This window comes from Tympanuchus pallidicinctus, unplaced genomic scaffold, assembly GCF_026119805.1.
Source record: "Tympanuchus pallidicinctus isolate F22 unplaced genomic scaffold, pur_lepc_1.0 scaffold15, whole genome shotgun sequence".
Classification (NCBI taxonomy): Eukaryota; Metazoa; Chordata; class Aves; order Galliformes; family Phasianidae; genus Tympanuchus; species Tympanuchus pallidicinctus.
This window is the reverse complement of record NW_026294669.1, coordinates 12,554,918-12,580,768: the sequence shown is the minus strand read 5'-3', so window position 1 is coordinate 12,580,768 and position 25,851 is coordinate 12,554,918. Positions and strand designations below refer to the sequence as shown.

The 25,851-nt window shown below is 37.3% G+C and overlaps 1 protein-coding gene across 2 annotated transcripts in view; it reads right to left on the bottom strand.

Annotated features, from left to right (window-relative positions):
* The window catches only part of CNTNAP5 (contactin associated protein family member 5), a 263,012-nt gene that overhangs the window by 102,780 nt on the left and 134,381 nt on the right, over positions 1 to 25,851 (bottom strand). For both annotated transcript variants that reach the window (XM_052675060.1, XM_052675061.1), the window contains 4 exons: positions 23,688 to 23,952; positions 20,939 to 21,088; positions 20,334 to 20,505; positions 3,310 to 3,416 (listed from right to left, as the gene is read on the bottom strand). In XM_052675060.1, coding sequence (XP_052531020.1) covers positions 3,310 to 3,416; positions 20,334 to 20,505; positions 20,939 to 21,088; positions 23,688 to 23,952 — 694 coding nt within the window. The remainder of the gene's footprint in view (positions 1 to 3,309; positions 3,417 to 20,333; positions 20,506 to 20,938; positions 21,089 to 23,687; positions 23,953 to 25,851) is intronic.

Here is a 25,851-nt window from a genome sequence, read left to right as displayed (position 1 = left end):
TGTGTGCTTCTGCTCTTCATCCACACATCTTGAATTTCAGCTATACCCATTTTGAGTCATGGCAGACACAATCTTGTCCCATTTATCTGCCGTGGTCATGCAAACATTGTCCCAGTTGTGTCTTCTATCAACTTATTGTTCTGTCCTACCACTGTATACTTTCCTTCTGTTGTGTCAAAGGCAAACTATTTATCCTTGCTTTTCACAGCATATTACCAACCAGTCTACCTGTCACGACTTTGGCATTTGCCCTGTCAAAAATGTCAAGACTACTCTGGCCACAACCTTATATTTTTCAAACAAGTACATTATTGCTTTCTCCTACATAACTCCTTCATGTCTGTGAGCATTCCATTTCTTCCTCTTTTTAATCTACCTTATTACTTTTTGCCTACAAGGAAGCATCATAATAATTATGTACCTGGTAGACTAAAATCACTGCACATGATGCTGATGAAGACTTTCTGATACTCCATCCTATGCATCAGGATGTTTTCTGCCCTCAAAAACATAAAGGAAAAACTCTTTGGAGCAGGGATAATCTATACTATCAGCTGTTCCTCACAGTGGGATCCAGTGCATCCCATGAATTCTTGGAAGAAACCACTGAGATTGCTTAATTATTGAACATGAAATATATCACTCACAATTTTACAAATGAAGGCATACAGTCAGGGTCAATATATCTTCAGATATCCCTTCTTAAATGGTAAGATCCCCCAGTCAGAGCTGATAAAACATAAACCATTTAATTCTGATTTGTAAATATGCATGATGCAGTTCTTCCTGAAACCAAGACAAACTTCTTACAGGCTTGCCTTCTCGTATCAGTGACAGGTAAAAAAAAAATCACACTGATGCAACTCTAGAAGAGAGGAAATACAGCTGACAATGATACTACTCACACTAATTTCGATTTGCAGCAGATTGTCATTTAAATCTTTCCACTGTTTCTGTGCAAACTTATGTCTGAAGGGCAGTTTTGTACAAATAAGTAAAAAAATAAAATGTTTCTAGTTCAATTTCAGGCCTGTTAGCTTTCATGTTGTAGTAAAAATCAAAACCTGTTGAGATAATGTTTCAAAACTTGGAAATTAGATGCTTGCTTTTGACAGAACTACACTGAATAACATGATTGGAGGAGTTGCCTATATAGTGAGGATATTCTGGTATAGTACTGGTATAGTGATCAGATCTGAGACTTTCATTCACCCTGCTACAAGCTACTCCTGTATGTCAACCACTATCAGCTGAAAGCGATAATGTCTCTTGTTCTGTAGGTGCCTTATCAGCAGCCAACATTTGCCCACTGGCTTTGAAATGATTTCATCAGACATCTCAAGCAAATGAATGCATTCCTCTGGTTTAATGTTGCTGTTTATCAGTGTTGCTTGGCTTACAGGACCGCTGGCTCCACAATCCAGCTGGAATCAAATTAGTTGTTAATGTGGTTGTAAATAAGCTCAGCAGCTGAATAGCTGCATATCACGTGTGCACAGCTTGATCTGCTGTAAAGTCTTAACATAGATCTTCTCAAGAAACTTTTCAGAGCAGTTTTTACATCAGTAAACCTTAAATAACTGCAGATCTCTGTGTGCCTTTAGAGCTGAGGGACAGCAAATACATGAGTTCATAGAAGAGGCTTTACTAACTCTATATGAATGTTTGTATGGAAAACTAGCCAAGAACCAGCCCTGAGCAATAAATATGGTCTCCTCCTTCAGACACAAGCCACAGTGATCTCACATGCTTTTTGGAACAACAGAAACATTGGGCAAACAGTAACTCCTCTTTTCCAAACTATAAACTCTTTTTTCTTCACATCCTTCAATCTGACTTGGTATAATCCAGATGATTTTTGTACTGCTTAGCTTGCTTTGTACTTACAATGTAGTGGTCAGGTGCTCTCAGCTTGGAAGGCAAATCTATAAATAGACCTCTCAACTACCTCTTCCATTTACTACAGACTCCACACCACAAATGATGTCATTATTAATTAGCAAATAATTAGGATCTCCTGAATTAGAGTACAGTTGCCAATATTCTTAGCTTCATACCACTGAATATCTCCTCCTCTACTTTTTATCTTAACAGAAAAATTAATATCTTATCAATGTTACCCAGTCTGCCCCCTGAGTGTTCAGCAAACACCTGGAGAGATTACAGCTGTATTCTTAGAACTGTAGAACTTATAACACCCCTTTTTCTCCAGTTTTGCATTCATTTTGGCTTTTTGTTGCTGTTGTTGCTTTTTTCTTTTAGTTTGCTTTATGAACTGATGTTATTCCATTTTCTCCTTTCTGTTTTGTTAGAATATGTTTTGTTAGAATTACCAGTGTGCTGCATTTGGTACATTTCTTAAAGTTTTTCAATCACCTTAATACTCACTGCCATGGATTTCAGTAGCTGCATGCTTCATGTACTGCCAGCATTTCAGATCCTGTATCCTTCCTAATAGCAGCAATCTAAATCATTCACCAAAATGCTTGCAATCTGAGCTTCAAGATAACATATAAGAAAGATGGCACATATACCCTCTACTGGCCTACACGTTTGGTGCAGAATAACAATAGAAGACAGACTAACAAAAAGCGAATAATTTTTATATCAGATATTCATTACTGGTGCCAAAATTAACTTAAAATCCCAACAAGAGATAAACATCACCCATCTTAGCCTAGCTAAATTCAATGAAACATAGTCACATAATTGCTCAGGCTGGAAAAGGCCCTCAAGATCATCAAATTCAACCACAACTTAATCACACTACCCTAAATCTAACAAGACTCTGCTAAATAATGTCCCTAAGCACCACATCCAAAGGGTTTTTAAACACATCCGGGGATGGTGACTCAACCACCTCCCTTGGATGCCTATCCCAATGCTTAACAACCCTTTCTGTAAAGTTTTTCTTGATATCCAACCTAAACACCTTCCCTGGAGCAACTTGAGGCCATTTCCCCTCATACATCACCCAGTGAGAAAATCTAATGACCAACATGCCAGTGATGCATATATAATATAAATGAATGCAAGATTTCCCAAATCAATATACAAAGTAGGAAAGAATGTGGAAAACAGTTAAAATAATTAGATTTTGTTTTCTCCAAAATATTTGTCCATAAATAAACATATGTACAAGTGGATTTCTGTGGGTACTCCTAGACCAATCCTTGACCTGGTATAGCTATGTCACAGCATATAGCATCCTATGATATATGATTATCTTTCATAAAACTCCTCTCTGACTTACACTCACTTTGAGATACCAGCCGTAGTAGAAAACATTGAACACGTGGGTTTACTTACAGTTATGACAGGTTGCCCCCATATAACTCGTGTCATTACAGTCGCAGTAAAAGGTGGTCCAGGACTGAGAACATTTTCCTCCATGTTCACAGTAGTTAGGCAAACATCTAATTAAAGACAATTTTTAAAATGTAATTAATTGTAAATATTTCATTAAAAATAAAACACACACAAAACACACAAAAAGAACTGTCCCTCTTCCCCATTCATGGAAGAGTTTCCCAGAGCTGCATTGCTGTGTAGTACCTGAAATAATTACTATTCCTCTAATTTTTGATTCACTTCGAATGCAAGCACTAAAGACAACAATGTTTCATAAAGTCAATAAGAAAGTAAAGATCCAAAAAAATATTCAACTTGTCTCCGCTTTCAGCAAAAAGTGCCACAATGTGAGAGCAAAAGAGTACAAATAACAGGTGAAAATGCTCCTGAAATCTTGTTTCAAAGAAGAATCCCCAGTTTTCTCATTAAACAGGAATTGTTATTGAAATTAGGCTGCATTACATTTTGTGGTAATACAAATCTCATGGAAATCTCTAAAGTGAAGGGGAAAATATGCTTCAATTACGAGTTTTGTATTCTCTCTTCCTTGTTTCAGTTGGTATGCCTCCAAAGAATTATTACAAAACAAATTATTAAAAGAAAAAAGTGGCATAGCAGCATGCAACTTGGGATGTGAGCAAAAACAAAAACAAAAATTCAATTTCTAAGACAAGAGGTGAATGCTGATCTGAACAACAACAGTGTAAATGCAGGCAGAATAATGGAGTTACACCAGCCTATGTGGTAACAGAGCTTATTGCATTGTTCATCTTTTCTTCCCTTTTAGTTTTTTTTCCCCTTACTGTATGTTAGATAATCTCTTTTACACTGTATGTTGAGTAACTTATTTATATCACTGATTCAATTGTGATGGGTAGATAGAAAACAGACAATCAATCCATCTCACGCATGTCAGCATTTCATTAGGGTCTGCTTGGCTGTAAACAGAACTTCAAAATCATTTTTATAGCCCAGATTTTTCAACAACATTAGCAAGAGACAAAGTCAATGAAGCTACTTCGGCTTGTACCAGCTGAAGATCTGACTTTCTTGCAGATTATCTCATCCCAAGCAAACATTTTTTTGCATTTAACTGTGCACGTTGTCTTTAATTGTGTCCTTCAACACATTTCTTTGAGAATCCTGACAATTAAAGCACACTTGTGTGGAAACAGAAAACTGGCATGTCACTAGTGGTCATATAATTACACGGATAAAATATCAAGCGAAAGATTATTCCATTTTTATTATTGCTTAATCAATACAGTCATTATTTATTATTCAAATATTAGAGACATAAGAAATTCAAGACGAGAATATGTTACTAAAATTATCAGTAACATCTACTGAGGCAATTATAAGGTACACTGCTTTTATAAAAATCAACTTTATAGCTTCCACTAATTATTGGGCTCAAATATAGAATGAGGAAAGAGAAGGTAAATGTAGGCCTAGTTTTCCTGCTCATCAAGGAGTTTCTAGCAATATTGTAAGGAACTGGGTGAAAACTGTGAGGGTGAACCTGAGCTGAACTGCAAGGGAAGTAAGAACTTGCATCTAAAACTCCAACTTGTCTGTTAGTCTGTACTGTACACCATTTCTCAGGATTTTTATTCAGACACTTTAAAGGACAGAAGGGATGAGCAAAGCTGTTGACTTCGCTCATCCTGACAGGGTAATCTGAGAAAGGATGAAATTTTGGTTTTCAATTGTATGCTGGGGAATCATCTAGCCAGTAAAGTGACAGCTGAAGTAGCCCTTCTGCTGTTGCATCTCCTCTTGGTAATGGAGAAGATATTAAGCTATGGGTCATTTCTGAAGAAGCAAGAGCAGCCTATGGGATTTCACAGGGAGGACCGGATGGTGCAAGATCTCTCAAAACAGCACCTTCCCATCTGCTTTTTCCCAGAGGCTGAAGAAGAAATACTGTGGCTCAACAGCTTTACAGTGACATATCTACCTATATATAAATTCTGCCTGGAAGAGATATTTGCTCACGTTTACACTCTGGTCATGCCTGCCTTTGCCCTCAGCATATTGCCTTCACTTCTACCAGCTCTTTGGTGATAAACATGCATTTGTGTCACCTGCAAAAGAGAAGTAGCTATATTCATGTCATAAGGGTGCTGAAGACAAGAAATGGCTGACATTTATAAACCTCTACAAAGAGATAAAAAAATACCAGCAATTTATTATCATCGTAATTTACATTACTAGTGTATTGGACAAACATATTTTCTGCTTATTTTTAAGCTATCTCTTATTAATTAACCCCACACAGTAGAGCTAATTACTCATCATTTATGGTTTGCCAAAGGCCCACATCAGAGGCTTAGCCACATTTATTCCATTAAAACAACTTCCTTATAAAGGCTTTACAAAATTGAAGGTCACTTCTCATTTCTGTTTGTCTTATGAATGCAGATGCTCTTTCTTCCCCCAACAATGCATAACACAAGTTAAACTAGCCATGTAAGCTTTTAATGATATTCATAAATTCACAATTAAATCTTTTTTATTCCTTAGTCTATTTGCTTTAATTAGCACCAACCATACTGATCTTGGTTTTGGTCAGATAACTAACCCCTCTAAGAGCTTATGGAACAAATTTCTCTGCAACTCTAATAATTACCATAATCCCACTCTAAGCAAGCAGTTGTGTCCTCATTAGAAGCAAAATTTACCCTAATTATCGGAGAGGTCTAAATTAAGAAATAACTATGATTAAAATTAATCAGGACATGATAAATCATAGGTTGTTTTATTTGCTTATTGTTCTGGATCATTATGTTGAAGCATTCAAATACATATATATTTAAAGTTTAGATTCATATTTGCATTTTAGTGAAATTAAGCAATTCTAGCAAAGATCACAGTAGTATCATAGAAAGTTCCATAGACAAAAATTTGCATCAAGCAGCTTCTGACCTATTTGTAACTGAAAGGAGCACAGAAATTGGCTGATTTTTTGTTAACATGATAAATAGAACACTTTGAAATTTAATGACTTGTCTAAAACAAGTTATGACAGTCCAGGGACTCTGATCTTCCAGATTCCAGATTAATTCATAAAGTATCTCATGGTGAATGAGTCTTCTCAAATAAATGAATGAGCCAAATAAAATTTTGCTTCCTTCAGTCAAGCTAGAAAACACATACGTTAGCCATCTAAGGGAGCATTAAGCAAGGCCTGCACAAAAGCATTCACTATCTGTAGATAAAACATCTCCAAAAAAATGTATGTGCTTCTTTTAAATTCAAAGCACAAGCCACATAGATATGAGAAGGCAAAATTTGGCCCTTTGATAGGAACGAGGAAGAAATAACAATGGCAAAATTACCTGAGTGGGAAGGCTGAAGGGATTCTATGTATTTCTACACTTGACTGGAAATAAAGCTGGTACTTTCAATAAGCACTGCACAGATTTTTTTTACAATCGGCACAACACATCCTGACTATACCACTCTGTATTCCTCCCAAATATAGAGGGGAAAAAAAAGAAAAGAAAAGAAAAAAAAAAAAAATGAAAAAAAAGGAAAAGGAAAGGAAAAAAAAAGAAAAGAAAAATCTGAGAGGAAGAAAAATCCACCATAAAAAAAAAAAGAAAAAAAAAAACCACGAAAACCACATGCCAGAGGGCATGCTTCCAATATTAAGATACTCAATTTGTATCATTTTGAGGCAACTCAATAATACTGTAACAAGAAAAGATACAAAAGTGAGAAGCATCTTTTCTAATGCAGCATATGCAGCATTTGCTTTAAATTGTTGACAATTCCCATCCTTTCAGCATGTTTTCTTATTTCAGGGCAGTGGCTATTTCATGTAAAACCAACAACATGGAATATTAACAGTGATGATTTTATATAGTTAGCATTCACGTACCATGAAACTCATGATGTTATCACAACAATCTACTTTTGCCATGATAGTGTCTTCCCACTAAATTCAGAAGATTCAGACCAATGACAAGAACACAGCTTTTTGCCTTACTCTGTGGAATGGCGGATTTGAATTCCTTGCCAATGTACATTTCGGGTATAAGAAATGGATGCAAGGGAATTCCAAGCGAGTATTTGAAAGGGAAAGGTAAGATGAAAGCAAAAAAATCCTACACTGACAAAGTATAATAACCTCAGGGATTTACCAAAGAGAAAACAAATGAAGACTAGACTGCATTAGAAAAGAAGGTACCCCAAAAGAAGCTGTTTTTCTCTTGATACCCATTTGTGGCAATATTGTGAGCTAGATCTCCTTAACTAAAGAGAACTACTCAAAGCAGAAGAGAGAATTATGAAATAGTAAGCCTCAAAACTTGTGTTGTTTCTTTCTTTTCTCTTGGTTTCTACACTATATTAACATAAGCAGCAAAGAATTAATGCTTTCCAGATCTGTTTTAACTCAGAGCACATTCTCCTTACTGTACTGTACTTCCCAAGTTCTCCCTCTTCATTCAGCTTTAGAAAACTCTACAACTTTAAAAAACTGTTGTGGCATACTTCATTTTTAAAATTTTAAAGTCATCTCTATTTTCTTCTCTAAATATATTATGTTAAGATAAGAGTACAAAAAGAACGAGAGTAACATGAACAAAGGACTTTTCTCTTCTGTGCTAGAAGTCATTTACTGTACCATACTTAATAGATATAAAATTAGCTAAAGAAGAGCATTTTGGATCATTAGAATAATGTGGCACAAAGATGGTTTTTTCTTATTCCTGAGATTTACAAAACTTTAATAACAAAACTTTTAAAATAAGCACCTGCTACTGTTGGACAATTCGGTTCTCAGTTTCTACACTTGAATACCACCATGAGACCAAAATTCAGTAGATCTGAAATTGAGGCTAACTGCCCACAGGTACATCAGAACTGTGGGAGGAGGCTGTTCAGGGACTGATGCAAGTGCAAGGAAAAAAAGCCTGTTATCCATGCCTAGATAAAAGGCATTTTTTCAGCATTTCTTTGCTTTGTTGTCAGAACACCTACATTTTAATAGAGGTAAATGTGCTGACAGTTCGGCTTGGCATCAGCAGACAGGTTTTTATACGAATAAATCTGAAAACTTAAAAAAAAAAAAAAAAAAAAAAAAAAAAGACAAATAAACCATCCTGTACAGACAGCTGTTCCATTTAGAATTCATCATTTTACAAAGCAAAAGCAGAAAAGCGATCTGCAAAAATCAAACAAACAAACAAACAAGGACAGGGTATTTTACTATATATATATATATATATATACACACAGTTAGCCTTTAATAAAGCATAAGGTTGCACACTGCATGATTAACAGTGGGAGCAAACACTACTTAGGTCCCCCTAAAAACTTAATGTCACGTGCCAGTTGGATTTCAAATGGCACTTCAAAAGCCCTCTATCAACCTTCCAGCTGCCTTCTTTCTATACAGGGGCCTCAATCAGTGAGAAAGCCTTTCTGCAGCATTAATGGAGAGGCTCTCCACTTCATATCAAATACAAAAGGTAAGTATCTCCAACTTCATCATCTTCCTATATCTACATATATGGGTCACACAGATACAGGAAAGAATCTATGAGAGCTGTTCTAGTTTTGGTAATTAGCCCTTACGGCATTTATTAAACACATTTCAAGGATCAGATTTTAGTTACCCTATGCTGACAGCACATAATAGAGATTTGAAGTCAACACTATTTTCTTATTTTTCATGAAAAATAAAAAAATAAATAGTCAAATTTATCTAGAAAAGAACAGGACTAAGTTAACTTACAGCATATCCTCAATTCAGATGTAGGATACGAATGCAGCATATGAGTCTGAAGAACCTATTTTGCTCTGAAACACAGTATATCTACAGACTGGTGTACTATTAGTGGTCTCAAATCATTGTTTTCTGCAGATGGAGCTGCATGTATGAAACAAAGTCAGGGAAAACAAAAATCTTTAAAATTTACTCAGGATAAGCAAAATCAATTCATTATATCATCCAAATAAACTGAATATTAACTTTTTTTTCATATTATAGACAAAGGACAGAAAATTGCCTCTTCTTCAGAGGTAGCAACTTACAGCGTGATTGCTTATTTTACAGAGAACTTCCTTTAAACCAGAGAAGGTGTGGGGATGTTTTGCAGAACTTCAGGGATTTAAAATCTGACACTCAGATTTTGGGGTGGCTCAAATTGATTTCATTTACTTAAATCGTGCTCAGTTTTACTGAAAACACTACCCTTTCATCCTAAAACTAGTGTGCTGTTGAGTGGATTTCCAAGACACACACCCCAGAATGAGCAACCTTCTATGGTTTCATTCATTCATATGTTTGCATGTTTAATTAGTGATGTAGAAACATACAGCAGGGAAAAGATACCAAGGGATTCCTCATCTGCACAGAACACATGTATTCCCCTGCCCACCTTTTTTTCTTTTCCAATGCATATTTATCCTTACAAGCAAGTCATTAACATACTTTGTTGTTTTTGTTTTCCCATCACATAGCATAGTTTGGATTAAAGAATTCCTCCCTTCCCTTCCCTTACCATTACTTTGCTTTGTTTTTAATAAAAAGGAAAAAGTAAAATTTTCTAAGGAAAATTCAATGAAAAAGAGCAATTTCCGACAATACTGAACTTGCAACACATAGAACAAATGATCAGTGTTTAGAAAGAACCAAAATAAGAAGGAGAAGGGGAAATTCTTTAAAATCCTGTCCTCCATTTCTTTCATTAAAATAGAAACAGAAAGGATCTTCAGTGCTCTTAGTGCTATTTGTAAACATGTCCACTGGAGCCTACATTTGAAAGAGGTAAGACAGACAAAAAGAGAGGAGAAAGATAATCATCCAAAGAACTGACACAAGATCAGACACACTTTAACCTGAATTATCTGACCCCATAGCATTTCAGTGGAATAATTAAAATAAAATATCCATGTATTCCAGCATCTGGAGGTGTGCTGTTTCAAACACTCTACTGACAATGTTATAGACTGGCAAAATTAAAATACACATCTTAATTATCTAAATACACATCTAAAATACACATTTAATAATAATAATAATAAGAAAAATAAAATTAAAGGGGAAGAATGACATCCTTTTTTTTTTTTTTTTTTTTTTTTTTTAACGTCATCAACTTGTCTTGGTTTTGATCACTGGCCAAATTCAAGGAGTGGGATCTAAAAGGTATGACTCATTGTTATAAAACCAAAAAGGGAAATGTTTAGAGGATGAGGAACTTTTGGAAAGAGGAAAAAAAAAATTGAGCTGTGAAATAATTATCATTTCCGCAGAAAAGACACTAAATACTGAAAACAGAAACAGTAGAGAGAATAAGAATGGATGAGATTTTTTATTTTATTTTATTTTATTTTTTTAAATTCCTTATGACTTGCACTGCAGATATTTATGGGCTAGTGAATGTTATATCATGTGCTTACTTTTTCAGTCCTACCTTGGGACTGTAGTAAACAATTAAAACTCACTGGGCATAACTAAATAGGTTTTTTTCTCATTTGCATGATCAATTTTTAAAAGTCATATAAAGTTAGGTTTTGGCTGTAGGGCATATATTAAATCTTAGAATAAATCTGGGAAATGCAAAAAGAGTTTGTACTTTTATCGGATTTATTCTAACCTGCTTCACCTGTAATAGTAATTAATTTCCCAAAAATCCATTTTGACAGTACAACACATGAATATTAAGTTCAGTACTAGAAGAAAAGAAGGAAAAAGTCAGAAATTATTATTTCTTACAAGTAAAAACTGATAATAAAATCTAATGGAATCTACAAACTAAGTATGTAAAAAAGCAGGATTTAAAAGGTCGCCTCTATTTGGCAAGAAAAAAAGAACACTTGAAGCTAATTTATTTAGAAAATATGAGGAACTTTCACAGATAAAACATGGGCAAGGATAAAAGGGTACGGAATGAAAGACACTACTTTCCTCCACTTCTTTGTGCTCTATAACTCAAGTAGCACAGAGATGAAAACTCATGAATCAACTCAGTATGCCTCTCCCTAACGAAGTAAACTGTTAATGCCAATCCCATTGCAGTAATTATTATGTATACCACATACTGTTTTCTCCACTTGTATTTGCTAGGAGAATTGAAATATGCAGATAGATCTTGGTTTAATAAGGATGGCAATAGCAGTGTGTGTTTGTGTCCGCCTGCTGATGCTTCAGTGATGAACACTGTCAGGATTTGTAAGGAGATGTCTGAGGTCAAGTTTGCTTTCCTAATTGCAAATCCCTGGAATTCCCAGGATGCTCTGCAAGACACACCATCACCATGCACCACAATGGATTTAGCACAAATCCTGTTCTTTTTTTGAGCTTTGTGTTTCATTCTTGGTGGTGTTTTTTTTTGTTGTTGTTTTTTTTCTTTTTTCTTTTTTTGTTTGTTTGTTTGTTTGTTTCCCTTAGGCTGTTTAAGGGAAGAGAAGGTCTCACTGTTGTCCTTGACAAGTACTGTCAGTATTTGCTATAGTGAGGGCAGGGTGCCAGCCAAGTAAAGATAGGACAACAAAGTGAAAGCTTCATCAGCGTAAAATCAACACTAACTGCAGCAATCAGATTAAGTACCCATAGCAGACAGCAATGAATGTATTTATGCATTCATAGGGATCTGTGCCTAAAGAAAAGGAGGCTCTCACTACCTTCATAGTTCATTTACGAACGACAGGTTCAACAGATAACTGCCTTTCTTAATCCCAAGATTATCAAGTCTCAAATACATAAGCAAAAATAGTGTAACTTTAAACAATACAAAAATGGGTGTATCATGCTTCTCCATTTTCCTTAGTCCTACCTCTGTCCAGTTAAACTTTACTATCAAAAAGTCAACAGCTTTAAGCTTTTTCAGACAAAGCTGGGAGGGTAGAATCATGTGAGAAGTCCAGGGTCTTTAACGGATTTCTCTGTCAATGGACAACCCAAACAGCATGTCCATTGCGATGCAGGTTGAGAAGTTCAAAAGCATTAATGAAACCAATGTCTTTATTAAGGATGTGTTTATTCCTTCTCTCTCAAAACCCTGATGGAAGCAAAATTCACCTAGCACCATCTTGAGAGGCAGACCGGACTAGTTTAACGAGAACTCATTGGAACTCATAGGAAACAAAGCCAGTTTTTTTTTCCTCACTACAGTTGTCTGCTGCAGGCTATCACAATTGCAGTCAGGGCTTCTAAAGAAGGTTTCTTTAGAGAATTTGGAGGAGCTGGTATGAGAAACCATGCCCGATCTCATCTCTTCAGAACTTCTGGAAACAAAATTTTCTCCTTTGTGACTAAAACTGCAAAGCAGAGTTTGTCCCATTAGACATAGTAAGAGTATTACATAAGTGAACCCATGCTTTCAAGCTGCCGGCAACACCTCAGCCCTTGCTGCTGTACACCAAGGGGTCCATCTGCTATAAGAGCCTTGCGCAGCCCAAAGGGAACATCTGTGCCATATGATGAAGTGCTGGAAAATGACTGTTTCTGGACTGAAGTTTAATGACTTTCTGGCATGATTTTCTGAATATCCATGACAACTCCTGAGCTGCAGTATCTCATGAGCCCACATTCCTCTATTTATTAACTGAATGGGATGCCAGCTACTGTAAACAACCAACTCAGCTTCTGGACTGAAGCTAGTATTTCCAGTTCAAAAATCTGGCATTCCAAACAATTGCTGAAAGGGAAATCCCAGAGCTTCTCAACAGTGTGGCCAAGTTCTCAGCACCTGCATATTCCTACCCATTTCATTTATTTTTTAATTGAGAGGCTGCTTGAATTTCTCCTAGGCTGTACCTTCCATTGTTTGTCATCCATACAGAGCCAGATCCATGCGCCCACTGACCCACTGCCATGCAGAAAGAGAAAACGCTGTGCAGAAAGAATCATTACCTAATAAAATGCACAGATTCCAGCATACTTTGCGATGAGCACAGCTATGACATTTCTACATTGAAAAATTGAGGTAGAAAGAGTTGCCCACAGGAAAAAGAATGTTTTTAAAACAGTAAGGAGCTTCAGCTTCTCAATCTTAAAATGATTACCTCTCTCCAGACTTCATTTTGGGTCAACAATGCTGATGAAGTGAGTTTAAGAGCATCTCACTGACCACCTGGCTAGCTTCCACCAATCTGCACCTTAAGGCTTCATGTATGACTTTTTGTTCTTTTCCTTTATATTTCACCTTTATATCATCTAATGATACCCATTTTGATGCTGTGTAAGATTTGACTTGTGAGAAGCAGCAAATAGCTGTTTATTATTCACATCCTTCAAGCTCTTCCTCACTGCACAACTCTGCCTAGATCTCTTCTCTAGGCAGAACAGTACAAGCCTACTTAAACTCTCCTTGTAGAGAGCAGTTTGTGACACACATAAGAGCAGAGGATCAGTTTTAGAAACAGCCATATGACCTGAATCATAGTCTTAAGAGTTGCACACAAAATCAACTCCAAGTGACCTGAAGAGAATATACTTCCTGAAAAGGGTTGGTCAGGCCAAGGCTGAGGTCAGTGAATGCCTCCACACCCAGGAGGGGAGTAAACTCTTCAAAAGGGCTGACAACAGCAGGACTAGGGGAAATGGATCCAAGTTGAAGGAGGGAAGATTTAGATTGGATGTTAGGGGGAAGTTCTTTACAAGGAGAGTGGTTAGGCCCTGGAACGGGCTGCCCAGGGAGGTTGTGGATGTCCCGTCCTTGGACGTGTTCAAGGCCAGGTTGGACGGGGTCCTGGGCAACCTGATCTGAATGTGTATGTTTGGTGGCCCTGCTAGGCAGGGGGGTTGGAACTACATGATCCTTGAGGTCCCTTCCAACCCGGGTGATTCTGTGATTCTGTGAATGCATCCAACTAGATTTTTCCTTCTTCTACATCTAACACAGAGGTTGTGAAGGGATCAACACACAGATGTTAGCATCAACACACAGTCATTTGCTTGATTTACAAAGGTGAAGATGTTCCCATAATTGTTCAGTGTCTTAGTCCCTGCCTCCTCCTAACACCCCAGAAACTCCTCACCTTCATTTTTGACCACGCCTGTAAGAGGGACAGACATATAAAGTCCAAGACGATACACAATCTCATGAAAATAGAGTCAGATAGAAAGGAATCAAGTTAGTGATCATCAAAGGAAAACATACAGCCTGGGATGAATCCTCATTCTAAACATCATGGAATCCACTAAGATGAAATCCTAAGAAAAAAGGAAAAACAAACTCGGCCATTCACAGAACATCACACTACAGCCACTAAAAAGAATAGCGTGTTGTTAGAAGCAAGAAGCGTTCTGGTCATTTATTTCCTTACACTCTATGCGTAACACATACTTCCCAAGTTATTAAAAAAAATAAACAAACCAAAAACCCTCACCAATACCTTACCTGAGGGCTATCTGCTCCTCTTCCAAAGCATTTCCTTACAGCATCTGAGAGATGCATCCCAAATGAGCTCTCACAGGTATGCAATAAAATTCTGAGTTGAATTCCTGACATATTTCCTACAGTTTTTTGGTGTTGTTTTTTTTTTCTTTTTTTTTTTTTTTTCCCTTAAGCAATATTATTGCTGTTGACATTTCAGACCCCCCTAAAGCAAGAACAAGCCACAGCTGTTCTAGCTGGAGGAGAAGCCTGAGCAAATGCAACGGAATCATGCAGAGCTGGAAGGGAACACAGGAGATCAGTAAGTCCATGCTATACCCCAAGGCAGGATCATTTATAGCCGTGTTTGCTGTTTCTCACAGATTCACCTAACCTGTTCTTAAAGCCTTCCACCAGTGTTGGAGACTTGGCGGTTCCTGCAGACAGCCTATGCCATGGCTGCTCTCCATACATCCAGGCTGAGGTGATCAGTCCCTTCTGCACAGCAGCCTTTTACCCCTGAGGCCCATTATGATGCTTTCCTTCAGCAATCACTTTTCTGGTTAAAGAACCACACTTAATCTTTCTTTGCAGAGAATGTTTTCTATTTCAATTCTGTTCAGGCTCTGAATATGTTCACAAAAATAGAAATTTAGGAGCGAAAGTGCTAATAAACTGTAAAGATTAAAGACTAAAGACAGAAAGCATCATTCTGTCATCATTAAGCTTTCTCTTGGTCAAACTTTTCCCTGGAAACTTTTTGGTTGGATATATTACTTCAGAAGATGCTCTCTTTCTCAAAAAACAGTGCTAAGTCCCAAGAATGAGGGCTGTACAGTCCCTGTAGTCATGAACTTTATCTATCTTATTCTAAACTGAAAATAAATCTGCAAAGAGAAGTTCTATTTATATGCTTGGGCCTATACTAGATGACTTTTGGTCAGAAAAGGTCAGTGTTGGACATATACTGCTCCAAAAGAATCCATAGATACCCAGACACCTCTTACCCTCCTCAGAAGTCTTTGAATTTGGGGACTTCATGGCACTTTCACTTCATGTTTCACCTCTGCCTTGTTACTTTCTGCTCTGTACCATGCTGCAAGACACTGTATTTTCTCACTCATTAATTCAGTGTAAAGCAAACACACCCTGCTGCATATCTGCACTCCTAATCATGCAGAAATTCTGAAGAGGCAACAACAAAGAGAGATAAAATGTAACATATCCACTTTCTTTTAAATATGAAACAGGCTTCTCTAGCTTAGTGGGATATTATCTCGTTTTCTCATTTTTTCTTTACCTGGGGAAAAATGCATTGAAAGCTCTATGACATCTAATGCTTCATAACAAGAGCAGTATAAGCACCACACTTTGCAATACCCTCAGAAAACACAGAGCAATCTGCGTATTTGGACAACCACAGCAAATACACCTACTGTAAACAAAACATTGCTGGATGGATTAAATGCACACAGGCAGAGGGAGTCATGCCATGAGGTTTACAAGTGCACTAGTATAAGAAATGTTATTTTCTTCTGCAGATTTTACTTTCCCAACACAAGGTGTTGGGAAACAAGAACTTTGCCTTGAAGGAGGCAAAGGGAATATGACACTATTTTTAAGGGCTCGCGGAGCAGACAGTGCTTTGATATGAACCAACTGGGGATGCCGCTCTTCGCACAGGATGTGTCAACTAAGGGCAATATGTAGGTACCAAACAAGAAGGCGGCAAATCAGAAACAACTTTAACTGTCATAGGATAAACATAAGTGGTGTTGACACTGCAGCTAGGGCTGGGAACAGGCAGTCTTTTAATAGGAGATAGCAGATCATCAGAAAGATGATGAAAGGCTAAATTGACTGCTGTGCTGAACTCCAGACTGTTCAGACAAGGTCTTAACATCCCACTGAAAGCAGAGAAGTGAATTTTCTGCATATTATCTGCTAATTCCAGCTTTCCCATATACCTTCTGGCCCATTCAGTCAGGACCAGAGTGCCTACTGGGTGGTTTCATTCACAGGATGGCTGAGGCTGAAAGGCAATCCTGGAGGTCTCTGGCAAAGCAGAATCAGTGACAGCAGATTCTCTTGTGTCTGCAAAAGCATTTTCAGTAGGCACTGTCTACTCAGACACCAATGGAAAGAAAGGCAAACTCTGAATATTCCTAGAGACAACTCCATCTCTTCTGTGTATTCCTTGATAGCTCAGCTAGTGTCACAGTATTTATCTCCCAGAAAAAGCAACCGAAGGATGGAAATAACAAACAGAAGAAGACAGAAGGCATTCACCCGAAGTTCACTTGAGCACACATATAGTTCAAATACTTGAGATGAAGTGATGAGATTTTAAGTTTTAGTCCCTCAAATCACTCCATTTAGATTAATGGAGGCTCGTTGCTTTATTCTGGGAATCCCAGCGTGTGCATAATAAGCTTACACAATTAGATGCTTTCTCAAAAACATACTGCTGGCATCAGCAGTAGTCCCAGCTTGTCATCTTTCAAAATAAACCTGTTCATTTTCTTTTTAAGGGCCGGCACAAGTTGCAGTGAGCTGCTTAAGCATTGCTTTCAGAGCCCAGGTCTGAATGAGCTTGGCCTACAACTCTGTAACAAACGAATTGCTTTCTAAATAGCAGCATATTCCTCAAAGAGCTTTTTTTTGCACAGATAACTAAGACAAATATCTTATTTACATGTTAATTAAGAAACATAATTCCCACACGCGTTAAAATTACAAAAACATGTGCTTTACAGTGCACATAGCAATAAATCTTACAATTAAGAAAGATTATATTTCTTGTGGATAGTGCTTTTACAGAATTTTAACACTCCTTATATAATAGGAACGAGCAACCGTGTGTTGCACACCTGGAGTTAGATCCCAACTTTCCAAAAAACCAAGAGCTGTTGTGATGGAAGGATGTATTTCAGTGGGCATGGTGAGGATGAGTTGATGATTGGATTAGGCAATCTTACTAGTCTTTTCCAACCTTAATGATTCAATGATTCTACGCTAGACTGGACAACAAGGCAGACTTCCAATCTGGCAGAATTCTGAATTCAAATCTTCTCCCAAATGTTTCACGTATAATTTGTTGTAACTAATTAGGCCATAAAACAGACTTGTAGAACCTAGACCATTTAAAAATGGTTAGTAAGAAGAACATTTTTGTTTTCAGCCTTTTCCTGGATTAACTATCTAGGACTGAATTAGGATCAACTGTGTTGACAAATAGCACAGAGGATTTGTTTATTTTCTGTATTTTCTTTTAATTTTGTACCTCTTCCCAACTACTGCTGCTATGACCACTCAGGACTTCAGTTCTGCACTAGCAGTATTTCACCCTCTGAGTTTTAGAACAACTTTTCTAACTTCTTGAAATCAATTTTGTAACTTTAGCCTCTCTCAAGACCCTATCCCAGATTAGTTGAAATGTGCAACATGATTCAGAAAAAAAAATCCTCCTTTCTTCCCCACAAAACTGTTCCAGAATAATTATTAGAGATTTCAGGAAGGGAGAGCACATTGGATGTTTCACTAAGTGTGAAAGCTGCAATCCCTACAAGCTTTAGCAATGCTCATGCCTTTCATTTATCAGGAGAATTTCTGAATTTCAGTACGGTACTTTACTGCACTGCAAGCTTCTTTCTTCCCCTTCATGGCAGTTGCACTGATATACTGAATTCAGCTATAAAAGAATCACTTTTGTCAACTGTGACTCTAACCCTCTTTTTTCTTTTTTAATTGGCTCTCTCTTTTTCACCTAGATCATATAGTGGAGACATAAACTTAAGCCTATCCAGAGAATTGTACTGTAAGACACCACTTAAATCTTCACTAGACTATGTATAGTTTTTATTTGTGTGTGTAATAGATTCCAGATAATCATTATGTAAAATAAAGACCCACTTTTCTTATTATGTGTGTATCTTTGCCTTAAGTAGTTTTATTGCATGATCACAGACTTACGATTGTCATGCTTAGGATACTGACGATATGGAAGACAGCTAGAGTAGCACCACTGATTTACACTGCAGTCCAAACCTGGTGATAATGAAAGCGTCAAGATGCCTCAAAACACCTCTGCCACATACCAGAAGTCTTCTGTTTCAACAGATGAATTTAAATCAAATGGCCCGTTTAATCTTAAACAATCTGTTCTTCCAAGAAAAAAGCAAAATTCTTTCTTTTAATTCCTAGAGACGTCTATACTTTTATATGTTAAATCAACTGCGTCTTGCAAATTCAGTCTACCATTCTAGGAACACTAAGTGAAATTTGCATCTGCATGAATTTTGCCATAGTTAAGCTTACAGATTTGATGAGTTAAGCTTACAGATTTGGTGAGAAAAGCTGGGCTTCCTCTCAGATTTCAACTTATGAGTGATCCATATTAATATGTAACAAATATGAAATATTTCTTTGGTAGATACAGATATTTCATAATAACACTTTCTTACCAAATGCTCGATATGCTACCTGAGCTGTACCATATTGACTTTATGCCATAATGAGGTGTACCATCATTGTCAGTTGATGAAATATTCAACATGAGCCAGTAAAGTGGGGACACTGCCCAGAAGGCCAATCACACATCCGGGGTTGCATCAAGAGAAGTGTGACCAGTACGTCAAGAGAGGTGATTCTGCCCCTCTATTCTGCTCTCATGACACCCATGTGCAGGTACTGTGGCCAGTTCTGGGGCCCCTAACATGAGAAGGACACTGAAGTATTGGAGCAGACCCAAAGGTGGGCTACAATGGTGATCAGAGGGTTGGAGTACCACCCCTACAAAGGCAGGCTATGAGTATTGGGACTCTTCAGTGTAGAGAAGAAATGGCTCTGGGGAGACCTTATAGCAGCTTTCCAGTACCCGAAGAGGGCCTACAGGAAACATGGAGAGGGACTTTTCACAAGGGTATGTTGCAACAGCACAAGGGGAAATGGTTTTAAACTGAAAGAGGATAGATTTAGACTAGATGTAAGGAAGAAATTATTTACTGTGAGAGGGGTGAGACACTGGTACAGGTTGACCAGCAAGGCTGTGCATGCCTCTCCCTGGAAGCATTCAAGGCCAGGCTGGATGGGGCTTTCAGCAAACTGGTCTAACAGGGAGTTGTCCCTGCCTATAGCAGGGAGATTGGAACTAGATGAACTTAAAAGTCCCTTTCAACTTAAATTGTTCTATGATTCTATGATATCTTCATTATAAATGTGCTATAATGGCTAACAAGAAAAACTATAGATGTTCTGCATAAACAAAAACAGCTACTATATTAAGATGACATGTTCTGATGAATCAAATAATTTTTCCTTCTCTTTCATTTCTCTCTAAAACTCAAAGCAATCAAACGTTGTTTATGCATAAAATTTAATCATTTTATCAATCTGCATTTTATTGGATTTGCATACTCTATTTCCTACAAGTCAATGTGGAGAGAGCCTCATGTAATTGAAATCATTTCCCCTCCAGTCCTTTCTATCTTTGTCATGATATTTTCTATTAGCAGCTCTATTTTGCCTAATATCTGTAACGTTGGCAGATTAGAATTTTCACTTAATGTGATCTGTATTTATAAAACACTAGGATGAAAAAAAAAAAAAACCAAAAAAAAAAAAACAAAAGAAATAGAAAACAATAATTACCTGTCTTTGATGTCACATAGATCAATGTGTAAATCACTAAAATTCCCCAGGAAGCCTTGCTGAACTAAAATGAGGTCCTTGGGCTGGTTATCAATAAAGATGAGCCTCATACAGCCTTGAAAAGCAGTAATGGGATTTAAACATTGGGAATCAGTGAAGTTGTCAGGGCACCCTGTAGGGGAAAAAAAAAAAAGAAAAAAAAAAATGAAGCAGAAAAAAATATTGGAATGATTATCTTTTCCTGTTGGGATTCCCTAATGCAAGAGCTCAGAGGCTCATTATATTGAGTGTTTTTTTTGTGCCAAACGTGGCTAACACAGCTATGTAGCGTTTTAATGCTTTTCCAGCTAGGTGTAGCTACTCCTTGGCAAGTTCACTTCTACAGCTGTGTTAGTTTTTTCTCCCCCTTTCTCTCCCCCCTCCTCTCCTGACCAAGATCTTTGATCGTCTCACACACAACACTGTATGCAACACAATAGGTAGACAAAAATCAGTTATTGCAGAATTTGCATGTGGCTGCAGAATATACTTGGGAGACTCCAGGGATCAGCATTTGAAAATCTATATCATGAAAATCTGCCACGTGTCCATTTGAAACAACCTACCTCCAAAATAGTAGCTGTTCCCTGAGTAAATTCTTGAGACAGTGGTTGCATGGTTAGCAGTGGCAGCATTGTTATCCAGTGTCAGGGTAATGCGATGTCTTCTAGCGTTGATGCTAAGTGAATGCCAAAGCCCATCATGGAGATTGGTGCCTAGAAAAAAAAATATATATATGAAGGGAGATAATAGAAGCTCTGGATATAACTGTATACTTCAAATCTTTGCTTCCAACTTGTGACTATAAAAGTACAGCAGAATCCAACATGGCCTGAACTGGTAGCTTGAAAAACCTCTACTTCTGGAAGTAAATTGCCATAGGAGAAAAGGCCTAAGAAGGGGAAAGTTTCTGAGAACATGTAAGCAGATCCTATTAATCCAATCTGCTAGCTATTCTGCAGGCACTCAGCAAGATGTCAGGACTCTTTACATTTATGGTAGCACATAGTGTTTTTTGGGATTAGGTCTACTTTGAGTATATTAGGAAAAGCTAATAGCTCATTGGAGTATGCAGAGCAGATTTCTGTTGCATTTTTGGGAATAAGCATGTGACTGAAACTAGATTCAGTGAGAAGGTCATATCCTATCTTGGTCACTACATGAAAGCTGACAAGCTCGAATATGTTTCAGTAGGATCTGTTCTTAAAACCTTTTCTTTAAAACTTTCAGCACTAAGTTAGCACACAGTCTTACTGGAAACATGTACCAAAGTCTCTTATATGTTTTATGGATTTTTACATGGATTTTCTGAGAGCTTGGATTATTGCTCTGTCCTGAAACCTATGAAGGGATGTGGGAGACTAAGGTACTGAGCAATCTCTCTCCCTGTTACGTACTTATGCACAGTGTGAAATAACCTCTCTCCATATTCTGAAAATCAGTGTTGTATATCAGTGTTCTTGAAATGGCATCATCAAGCTAAAAAGAAACTCCACATCATCTTCTCGAAAGCCAGGAAAACCAGTGAGCAAAGTTATAAATTCACATACAGCAGTGAAGATCAAAAGTAACCTAATCGCATTTCGACATGTGCTATCATCAAACTGCAGTCACTGAGACCAGGCTGAGGAAATTAGCGTTTACTCCCCTCTCTAATTGGACAATTTTTGTTATTGTAGCTTTCAGAAGAAACAAACGAGCACTTAGTGACACAAAGAGGTGTGAGATCAGCTCAAAACAAAATAAAAAAATTGCGGGTGTTAAATGTATGAAAAGCCATTTCATTATGAATTTGGAAATGAGACAATTTCCAGAGAAACGGCTGCTAACGCAGACACAATTTTCATACAATAAGACAGCAATTTCCCAGAGAAATGTGAATGAGTTTTCAGCTAAAACAAGTCAATTTTGAAGTGAAATATTGTGGTTAAATTTGAAAAGATGTCATGACAACACAGGTTACATTTGGGTCAAAACCAGGTCCACTCTTGAGCATGCACGAGTATATTGTGAGAATCCAACATATGTAGGAGGTGGTATTTGCAATTTTTGCATATTTTCCATGTGTAAGTAGGCAGTTTAGCAGTGTTTTGGGTGGCACCAAAGGCTGGGATCGGGTTCATAATTTCAGAACTACATAAAAGCAAATACAACCAAATATTGGCATTCTCTCTCAGCTTTGTCAACAGTCTCATTAGGACCTGCAATAAAGACTTGAAACGCCATTTTCAACATTCAGTTTTGGCAAGCAGAGGTTTTAACAATCCACATGAATAAGAATAGATCCGCGGCTGCCTCATTTTCTTTTTACAAAAGGGAATGAAACGCACATACAGAACAGCTCATCTTTGACAGCTCCTTCAGATTTTCTCTTTACTTCTTTTAATAGACACATCTGTCCTCTTTAATTCTGCACTGGGAATATTTTAACATTACATATTTTTAAACAGATATTCTTTTAGAAAATAATGTTATTCTTCAGACCTCTGAGTTCCATCAGCCTATTATCCATCCACATTTAGGAACCAAGTATTCAGTCTATGTGGTCATAAATTTCTGGGTCTCCCACTCAGTGTGGGTGCAAAGCAGCATGGGATGTGTAAGGCCCTAGGACAGAATGTTTCTGCTCGGATCATCAGTAGGACATATACAAGGCAAACTCAGATGGCAGCTGGGCCACGCTGGTGTTCAGTCTGAAATTTTCTTGTTGTTTCTTGGAGCCAAAGCACAACTTCATGTTTAGCGTATACAAGTAACTTCTCCTGAATTTTAAGCCAGAGATAAGCCCAATCTCACCCACTTGCATCTCTCCAGCTGCACAAAACATCTTGCAAACTGGCTAAGGTGGACTGAGGAGGAGAGGAAGCCTATGGTCGGTCTTCTCTGAGTGGAGCATAAAGGGTAGTATTCTCATACAAAGCAACAGTTAAGAGGAAGAAAATCAGCTCTGAAGCTGTTAACTTGTGCTGAAAGGCACTGCTGCCAAACTGGCTCCCAGCTGACTTCAGCACAATATGAGGACAAGTAGCATTAAGGTCTTCATGTGACCTGACTGAAGAAGATTTAGCATGACTTAGAAAACACAGCGACTAAGATAACTGTCAAGCACAATTAGCCTGAAGATCTCAGGATGCCAACTTTCTATATTCAGATATATCTCAATCTACGGAATGGTTCTACCACTGAAAAGTGAGAAACAATCTGTAAACAAAGAGGAATGTACAGTACTTCCTCACTTTGTTACCCTTTCTTCCCATGGAGTCAAGCTTCTGGTGTTTTAATAGGGAAAGGTGAGAGAAAACAAAAATAAAATACCTTCACTGATTTCCACTGGGTCTTCTGCCATTTTCTGAATAAGAAGTGTCAATCTCCCACCATGGAGATAAACCAAAAGAGATCCTGAATTTTCAGACAATTCGGTGGACAGGAGTAAGCCATCTTTATTCCATGTTCGAAACTGAAAACTGACTGACAACCCATCAATTTGAGGAGTTCCAGGCAGTAACAAGTAGCTTCTACTGGAGTTGACAAAGGTGATGGGAACAATTTGTGGTTCTGAGCAGGAAAAGGTCACATTCCCCTGAAAATAATAGAAAGCAAACTTTTAAAATGTCTTTAAAAATATCATATTTAAATAAATTCATTGGATTTCTAATGGTGCTAAAGGCTGAAATTGGTATTTTTACTCAAAGTCTTGGATCTCATTAGGGTACGTATTTTTTTAAGGAAAATATATATGAAAGTTTGTATTCTCACCTCAAAAATAAAATACATACATACATACATAAAACAAAAATCTGAGTTCCTATAAGGATTTAGACATGCTCTAAATGTTCTGTATCAGGTCCACACCTAGGTGCAGAAGGGCATATTTGTGCAAGTCAGTTCTAGCCCAGACGGACCATCTTCACGTGGCTGTCTCTGCTCCATGTTTCCAAGAGCCTTTCATTTCAAAATTTTTAAGCCCAAATTTAGCTATATGTCATTTGGATCTATGCTGACTTCAAGAACTGATACTGAAGTGCTAGCAAATTTTCCTGAACCTTCACATACTGTGGCACGTGATACAAAGGTCTTGCATTGGCTCTGTACTGATGGGATTACACAGCTGCGAGTAAGGAAAGATGCAACTGAAAAAGTATCTTCAAATGCACAGGAATCCTCAAAAATAGACTAGATATATTCTAAATATAGGCTAAAACATACCTGTATAATAGTTTTGGAGTTTTTTGCCCATTTACTGATAGCATAAAATCTTTAATTCAAGTCTCCCTTATTCAATTGAATTCAAGGGGCCAAACATGAGGCAAGTTTGGCTATATTCCAAAATTCAATACATAACCCGCAATAGCAGTAGTAGTAATGTTTTCATTCACCCAGTGTGGCACAGCCTATAAAGGACATGACACAGCCTTACGCTACTCCAAAATAACAAGAGTCCACTTAATAATAACACAGTTAGAAATGATTATTTAAAAAAAAAGAAAATTCAAAATTCATAAGAAAATTCAAACTAGAAGTCACTTAAATACAGTATTCATAGTGGAATGAAACAATATTTGTTAGATTTCTTGACCTATGCTAGGTCTCACTACTTACGGGGGAAATGTTGAGGAAATATTAAAATGTTACATATACAGCAATAATGGTGAAATCCAACATCACTTCAACACTAAGCTTAATTGATTACATTAGTCTTTCAACTCTGAAACAATGGTGCTATCTGCCACCACATTTACTCAAAGCAATAGCAGAATCTGTACCAGCATATATCACTGTGGTAGTGATAAGTGCTGGTAAAACACCAACTGTGCTGTTTTGTTCAGCCATTGCATATAACCCAAACAGGTCATTCAAGCCATACAATAAAACCTTACCTACGTATAAAGAGAGAATATGTTCAAGGAGCTATGTTTTTCAAAGCACTTCCAGGCAAGTGTTGCAGCCAGGTTGCTTTGAACTAGTCTTTCTAAAATACAACTGGAATCTGATAAAAATATCTGAATAAATGGCTTCCTCCATGGTACCACTTCTCATCAGAGCTGGTATCTCGCTCTAACAGGATAATTATAATGAACAGCACTTGATGGATGTGTAGAAGTTGTACAGTACTTGGGGAATTCCTTACTGAAATCTAAGACAGCTGATGGAACTAGTTCCCTACTGCTTTCAAATGTCTTTCTAACCTTTATTCTAAAATGGAAAATAAATAAAGTGCCAGAAAGAGACTGAGTTTATCTCTGCATGAAACAACCTTTGACAGATATATATCTATATCAATTTATGTATTCCCTGCCTTGTTAGGCAAATGCTACAGAGAAGATTTAAGAATGCAAAAGGTATCCTTGGGTATATCATGTTAAAATGAGTTTTGAAATATAATCCAGAGCTTATCCAAACTTATCTGAACATTAGTCAGGGGGGAAGTAAAATGGAAATTTGCTCTCTCAGCCTTTTCTGCTACCTGCTGGGTTTTTCT